This window comes from Trichosurus vulpecula, chromosome 1 (assembly GCF_011100635.1).
Source record: "Trichosurus vulpecula isolate mTriVul1 chromosome 1, mTriVul1.pri, whole genome shotgun sequence".
Classification (NCBI taxonomy): domain Eukaryota; kingdom Metazoa; phylum Chordata; class Mammalia; order Diprotodontia; family Phalangeridae; genus Trichosurus; species Trichosurus vulpecula.
Window position 1 is genome coordinate 301,899,102 of NC_050573.1, and position 8,156 is coordinate 301,907,257.

Here is an 8,156-nt window from a genome sequence, read left to right on the forward strand (position 1 = left end):
TAACAAGATGTATATATATCTTGTTTTATGCAAACATTTCAGATTTTCTGAATCAAACTTAAAGAGGTCTGTGTCTAGCTAGAGAAAAATATAAACTTAAATTAGGGCAGAGAGCCAAACCAATGCCTGGATATTGGGAATTTACCTAACCAGGAGTTCTGATCTATAATGATTTTACTAATAACTTTTCACTTGATAAAGCTCCATAAAATAGCAGAGGTGGGGACCACACGTATTTGAAGAGACATCATATTTTTCACCAGGCTAAAAGTTAGATAATTATTGTAGCACTGTGTAACTAATTAAATCTCCAGAAAGAAGGACAAAGAGGAAAGAATGGTGGCTAAAGAAAAGGTCAGAAATTTAAACTACTATCCTGCTCCCCCCTCCCCAAATGATCCATACCTTACTCCTATGAGAATATAATCATGATGTAGGAAATACTCAAATCTGCTCTATCCATCAGAGAGGAAGGAACAGAAAGGAATAATAGACATTCAACTCTTTACTCTCCAGAAACACCCAACAGTGTTACAAGGAGTAAATTAAAATCTAAGCCAGCAGACTGGACTTAAAGTTATTATTAAGCACTCTTTACATAACAGGCACTGTACTATACTGTTGAGGATACAAAGATAAAATTGAGATAGTCCTTGCCTTCAAGGAGCTTATATTTTAATAGTAGGGACACCGTATAACCACATAACTATATATAGAAGATATGCAAAATGAATGCAAAGTAGTTTTGGGAGGCAGGGTATGAGTAACTTGAATTAGCTGTTAGTGAGCTGTAAAAATGACATGTCACCTATAATTTGACTCATTTGGAGAGATGCTAGCACATTCTATAGATTATTTTAAAGGATTTTATAGGGAGGCAAAATTTGACTGAAACTTAGATTACAACATTTTCAGTTCAAGGAATGATACCTCAAAGCTGTTTGAAATGCTATTGAAAGGGGAAAATGATATACTCTACAAATTCATAGAGCTTCTTTAAAATGTCTTCGATATTTTGATTTTTGATCCCTTTTTTGATTTTGATCCTTTTCCCTTAAGAGGTTTTATCCAATTCAATAAACATATATTACATGGCTATTATATGTAAGGCATTTTGCTGGAAATAGAGAGATATAATAACAATAATGATAATGATGCTGATGGTGATGATGACGATGATAACTAGTACTTATATAATATTTTAATGTGTGAAAAGCACTTTACAAAAGATATCTTCATTATCACCCTGGGTGCTATCATTTATCCTTAATAAGGCAGATAGAGTCTAAGTGACTTGCGCAGAGTTGCACATCTTGTAAATGTCTGATGCAAGACTTGAACTCAAGTCTCCCTGATTGTAAACCCAGTGCTTTTTATAGAGGGTCACCTAGTTGCCTCCCTATATAATATATTACCTATCTATTATATTATATATCACATGCATATATAATGTTATTTTGATAGGCAATATTATACAACGTTATGTGTATCATTCACTATATATTTATAGGTGGAATACCATATATACAAATAAGTATGATAAAAGTCCATATTTTCTAGAAGAAAAGGTATAAAAAGTGCTATGCAAAATCTGAGGATGAAGAGATAACTTTCAGCTGAGAGAGAAAGATTAAAGGAGGATACAGGCCCTGAGGAAATAGGACATTGAATCATGAGAAAACTTTCAATAGGTGTATTTGTGGAAGGCTGTTATGGGAAGGCATGGGGAAGAGATAGGGGAGAACAAACGCACAGATTCAATAAGGAGTGAAGCAAGTTAGGGAATGCTATGAGTTCAGTTAGTAAACTCAATTCAGTCAGTAAATATTTATTAAGTAACTACTATGTGCCAGACTTTGTGCTAGAGGAGAAAAAAGAGAGCTCCTGGTCTCGAAGAGCTCAAAGTCTAATTGGGTAGAAAATATGTAAACGACTACTTACAAACAAGCTACGTGCAGGATAAATTGGAGATAATCAACAGAGTTAATGTATCAGAATTAAAGAGGGTTGGGAAAGGCTTCCTGTAGAAGGTTGGATTTTAGCTGGTACTTGAAGTAAACCAGGGAAGCCAGGAAGTGGTGATGAGAAGGGAGAATGTGCTCTAAGGCCATAAGGGCTCAAGAAATCAGCTATGAAAGAATCATTGAGCTCCCCTAAATTGGAATGAAAGCTGGAATAACTTTTTGAGAACAAAGACTGCCTCTGCTCCATGAGGAGGTGATAGAGAAAGATTTCTGTAGGAAGAGTATTTTAAATATTATGAACTCTAGTGATGCTAGGAATTATTGTTAATTTTAGTAATTTATTTAAATTTATTTTTTTCTAAGGAAAACCCCCTTTCTTTCTGCAATTCGGTCCACAGCCCCATTTTCATTTGGCTGAGCTCTATATATGATTTTTTTTTCTACATGGAGAACTAGAGTGATCTGCAATTCATAAATCATGGACAAATTTTCAGCTTTCCCAATGCTCATTAATCTGTCAAGATTTATGTTCTTTCAGTTGGAGGAAATGTGTTATATCCTATCAACGTAAAGCTGGCATAGCTTGGTAGAGAGTGCTGACAGACAAGAAGAAGGGCTTCAGGCCCCACTATATGTAGGCCAAGACAAACAGTCTTCCCTCAGAGGCAGGTTTTGCAGCAGGAATGAGCCCATCAGGAAACAAGATCTGCATCTCTGGGCACATCACTTATTAGGCCTTAAGACTGATCTGAGGACTGATGCCTGTGCTCTTGTCTGGATCTCACAGCATGCAGAAATGCTAGATGTATTGCCAATGGCCTCTTTTTCCTCTCTTTTTACTACTGTTGTTACTGATTGAGGAAAATTTCAGAGTGCATGTGTGGGAGTGAATATAAAACAGACAGTTCACATTAGGACGCAGCATATAATACTTTACATTTGAAGAGATGTACATCGTCCTTCACACTTCCTTATATCACCAAGTACCATCATTTTATTCATGCATTTTACACAGAGCAGATAAAGGATATTCCTTCTTGGAAAGCAGCTGCTCGTAAATCAGAAGAGTTACTAGGAAGACTGTCAGGTCTTTCTAGCAGTCAATAACCAAATTAATTGATCCATCAAGTAGGTAGCAAATCATAAGTGTTAAAAGAATGTTTTATAAATGTGTATGTGTGTGCATATGCACATATAGATGCATGTGTATGCATATTATATTTAAAATCTATTATGTACATATATGGGATACATACTGAATGTAAATATATTATCTTTGTACATTATATTAATCCATAAAGATTTATTAAACACCTACTACACTGTGCTAAGTACCAGGAATACAAAAAATCTCTGCCCTCAAGGAGATTTTAATCTAATGGGGGAGACAATTACAATATAAAAATATCTGTTTATATGTGTATATTTTGCTTAAAATATATACACAGAGATATTTTTACAAATGTAGTCCCAGTAAAATTTTATTTTAATCCCTTTTATGTGTTTTTGTGTCTGTGTGTGTGCATGTACATACACACCCATACATATACACATATATATTTGTATATATATTTTACAATTACAAGGCAAAACCCTCAGAATTAATAAATCAACTGAGAATGAACAAGTATTTTTCTTCTTTATACTATACCATGCTACTTCTGTGCCCTTCTTTCGATAGGCTGGTAATATTATAATCCTGAATGGAGGTAGATACTACTAATTTGAATTATAATTTGACCTGCAGTAGAGTTAAGTCTAAGTAATAATTAGCTCCTCTAGAATAGTGTTATCTTTTAGCTAATAGTGACAATTCTGATCGTCCTATTTCAAAATGAAGTTATGTGTACTTTATGGGCACTACTTTTTGAGCATGTTTTAGTATTTCTGATACTGGATTCATTGGTTTATACAGGTTTGATTTTTAAGCACTCAAATATTAACAGATATAGATGGGCCTTTCAACCTTACTTTGCTACCAGGCAAGGACACAGCTGTGCTTCTGAGAGCACAGGTAGGGAAGTGGAAAAATTTAAATTAAATATTCAGATAATTAAGATTAGCTGAAAATAAGCCTGCAAAGTTAGACTAATTGGCCCCATGCTTATAATAAGCCTCTTATCAGAGTTAGGCTATTTTCTGGAACATTTTTCAAGTCGGTAATGTGATCACTGCCACTTTGGCCTCAGTCAGTCTTTGCCTTGCTCTGTCATTGTTCTCACCAGGCTGTTTCATTTGTGGGCCCCACAGATTGGCTCAGATATGCTAGATTGCTTCAGTGTCTTCTCCTGTCACTTTTGACACTGATTGACCCTATCTGCTGCAAAGAAGTGGTAATACACTGTTTCAATCTGACTCTTTTCATGGCTTCTTTTGTAAGAAAAGAAAAAAGATTTTGACCCTCTTGATATAAGTTTGAACTAGTACCCATGTGGGCAAAACATAGAAGCTAGAGAGAATAATCTTTTAACACATTTTCAAAAGGATTTCCTGTTCCTATAGGGGTTTGGGTTAAATCAATGAATTTTGTTCTCCAGGCTGTCTTAGCCTTTATTATCACTGCCTATACCATAACCTCCATCATATCTATGGGGACATTTGGAAACTCACAAAAGCACGTAACCTGGAGATATTAATGAAGGGATTTGATTGATGAAAAATTGTGCTGGTATTTCATAAAATACTTCTCCTAAAATAAATGTTAATTATATGCTGCATACCTCACATTTTCATTCTACTGTTTTGTTAAGGGAATCTAATTATGTTCTTATTATCATGGTCTAACAGCAATTATCAGATAACTTCACATTTTGTGAAACAGACTGTGATAATTATACATGTTTTATAACAATTAATAAGCTTTTAAAAGCCTGAGGAGAAGGTACTGAATAACCTGAACTTCCTTCTTCAGGGTGATCCGCCCCAGTTGAGAGAGAAGCCATAGTTGCAGATGGCAGCAGTGGGTCGAATTGAGGAATATTGTATGAGAATTCAGGCTAAACTTAAAAAGCACCAGGGATTCTCTAACTTGCTGGATTTCCATTCCCAGCCTTCCTCGAACCATAAATGTTGAGCTCATTTAACCTCCTATCATCACTTCCTTCCTGCTTCAGTTTTGTTGACCAATCCTAGCCACATTCAGGGGCAGCATAATTGTTCAGCATCAAATTACTCTTTTGGGGGCATTAGAGATCATCTAGTTCAATCTCTTAATTCACAGATGTGGAAATTGAGACCTAGGAAGAACCAACTTGCTTAAAACCATACAGGTGAGTAAGTAGCTAAGCTGAGATTAAGGTCTAGGTCCTTTATTTACAAATCCAGGGCCCAATACCCTCTGTTCCTGTTCCCCAGTGATCATGTTTCTCCCTTGTCAGACAGTTCTTAAAGAGAGAAATGTTTCTTCTTGGCACCTCAGTTTTCGTAATGAATTACATTTTGTCTTATTCCACACTTTTTGGGTTTCTTGCTTTTTACACCTACCTGCTCAGCTGTTCTTAACAATAGGATAACTTATGAAATGACAACCCAATTGCTTCATAGCTTTTTTGGAATTGGATGTTAGGTAGGGAAAATAATTCACCCCTTTTCCACTTGACCAGAGCCAAAACAGGTCTTTGGAAATTGGGCCCTAATAGGAGCAAGTGCCTTGATTGAAGAGGTTCATTTCTGTTTCTTAATAAATAGGATTCTTTTGATTCAAAACTGACCTTCAGAGCTTGCCTTCAGAGATTGACATAAAAACAGGCATGATACTTCCTTCAATTTTCAAGATGGGAGACGGTGAACAGAATTGAGGAGTATAGCATATGATCTAAGTCCTCTAGAGGTTTAAAAGGCACAGGTCTTCTGAAGTCATGTCCTCTCATTGTCTCTCTCACTCTCTGTTTCTGCATCTCTTCCTTTTCTCTGTTTCTCTACTATTCTCATTCTGACTCTTGCTTTTTCCTTTCACTCTCTCATTGTGACTTTTGAGTCACCCCACCCCTCTACTCCGTGTCCTAGATGTTGGTCTTGTGACAAAGTCATGCCTGACTTGACCCAGGGGGAATAATTCATTGCTAGCCTCCTCTCAGAAGTAAAGGAATGTGACTCCTATATCAGTGATTATTATGAAGAAACCTATTTTCATCACATGGAAGTAATTTTGACATGCATGTATCTTTGTGCTGAGCTACTTCAATTGTTGGATAGTCTTCATTCAGTTTTTTGCTTTCTAGTTTTTGAAAAAAAGTGTCTATTTAGTATTATTCAGCCCTTACACACTAGACTAGTTACTGAAAAAAATATCCCTAGTTGGAAAGGTGGAAGATAATTTACACTCAACAGATATGGATATTGTCTCATTAAAAGTTTCAGGTGGAAGAATGTGAGCATTGAGTTTATTACACATTCCCCACCTACACTCCAGTTTCTGTAGCAGATTCTTGGTGAAAGAATCCTGGTATCCTGGCTCCCATTCTAGTACTCTTAACATCATTACCTCAATTTTCACTCATTTCTTCACTTTCCTATCGTTAAAGTAGTGGACCATTTCAGCTTTTAGTAAGGATTGGCATGGCTTCCCTCAAAGGAGACATTGTATTATAGGGGAAAAGATCATAGAATCTAGGTTTAAATCCCCTTTACTATTTACTAGCTCTGTGAACTTAGGCAAATCTTTCTTGGTCCATAATGTTTGAATGATGTTAGTTAGCCTCAATGGCTCCTTCTAATGATATGTTGTCAACTTCAATTTAAGAGAAAACAGCTGATATAGCAAAATTTAGGTCTTTAATCAGGGCAAGTGGGTTGCATCTTGAGGTGCCACACAGTAAGTGCTGGGGTGCCTGAGGAGGGGCTGGGAACAGGGTTACTAAGGCTGGGGGAATAGTCAAGCTGCAAGTGGGAAAGGTTACGGTTATTTCAGTTTCACAAGGTAAGTTCTTTTGCATAACAAGCAAAAGCATGGGTGTGACAATGTCTGGTCTGTTTCAGACAATTTGTGGGTCTGGGAATGGGGGCAAGATCAGATTCAATCAGCTGAGTGTGATGATGTGTATGGTCCTAATCTAGTCCTACTTTCACTAAGTAAAGTTTTTTGCAAGATAGAAAAATGAGAGAGAGAGAGAGAGAGAGAGAGAGAGAGAGAGAGAGAGAGAGAGAGAGAGAGAGACAATTCTAAGAATTCCAATAGATTCTGCCAATTTTTGCTCTTTCCCTTAGTGTCTCCAGTGCCATCTTGAGACTTAGTGGACCTTCAAGGCAATATGTATGGCTTTGTGTTTATCATGAAGAAGTATAACAGGAGTTGGAAAGGCAAATAGAAAGTGTTGTGTGCATTTTTCCTGAGTCCTCAAAAAAATCATTGAAAGGTGTCCACCCTTAGGTAGAGAAGAAGTGAATAAAAGTCAGTTATTAAATCATTTAAAAGTAGTGAATGGGTTTATTTTGCTGGAAATCTTTCAGCTGCTGCCTTAGCAGCCCTTTTGTAAGCCATCTAGGTGAGGCTGTTTAACAACTGAGCTGAAAATATGTTAACTAGTTCTGAAACATGTTGGCTTAAACATTCTCACTCTAAAAGAGTAATTATGAGTACTCCAAAGAAGCGGCAGCAGAGGCAGCCAAAAGTGAGTGCAGAGATACTCAGTGTAGGGTGGCTACAGAGAGCAGTGGAAGTACAGAAGTGGGGAAGCAACAGATGACAGCTGGGGAGGCAGAAAGGCAACAGCAGCAGAATAAAGAACACCAAATCTTAAAAAAAAGAATAGCATTAATAGCAAAGCAATCTCTGGACCGGACAAAGGACCTGCAGGAAGTGGAACTGAGAAGCACCATGGGGGCAATTGGATGATGCAAGATGCAACTCTAAGAACTCTAGCAAGAGAGATTTTCCAGGCTGGGATATACGTAACAGTTCAACAATCCTTCACTTCAGAGAGTGAGTTTTCTGGGGATTTCCTCAGAAATGATAGGCTTTCCCACAGAAAAATTAATCTGTGGGAGATTTTACTCATTTGCGTATGTGGGAAGAACAAGGTACTGAGGATGATTCTATTATTTATTTTTGCTACTCTGTCCTCGTTAAATATGTTGCCGTTTGATTTGTTGTTCTTTTCTGATTTGGGATGAAGCTCATGTACCACATGTGCAATGAACACAAAAACCAAGGGCGTGCTAGAGCCAGCTTAGACTGGATCAGAAGAGTTGTTA

At 36.9% G+C, this 8,156-nt stretch overlaps 1 protein-coding gene across 1 annotated transcript in view; it reads left to right on the forward strand.

The window, feature by feature from the left end:
• LOC118837450 (tyrosine-protein phosphatase non-receptor type 1-like) overlaps nucleotides 1–7,797 on the forward strand; it is a 30,768-nt gene extending 22,971 nt beyond the window's left edge. Inside the window, 1 exon segment of the mRNA XM_036744336.1 lies at nucleotides 7,528–7,797. Coding sequence (XP_036600231.1) covers nucleotides 7,528–7,797 — 270 coding nt within the window.
• The last annotated feature ends 359 nt before the right edge of the window (nucleotides 7,798–8,156 follow it).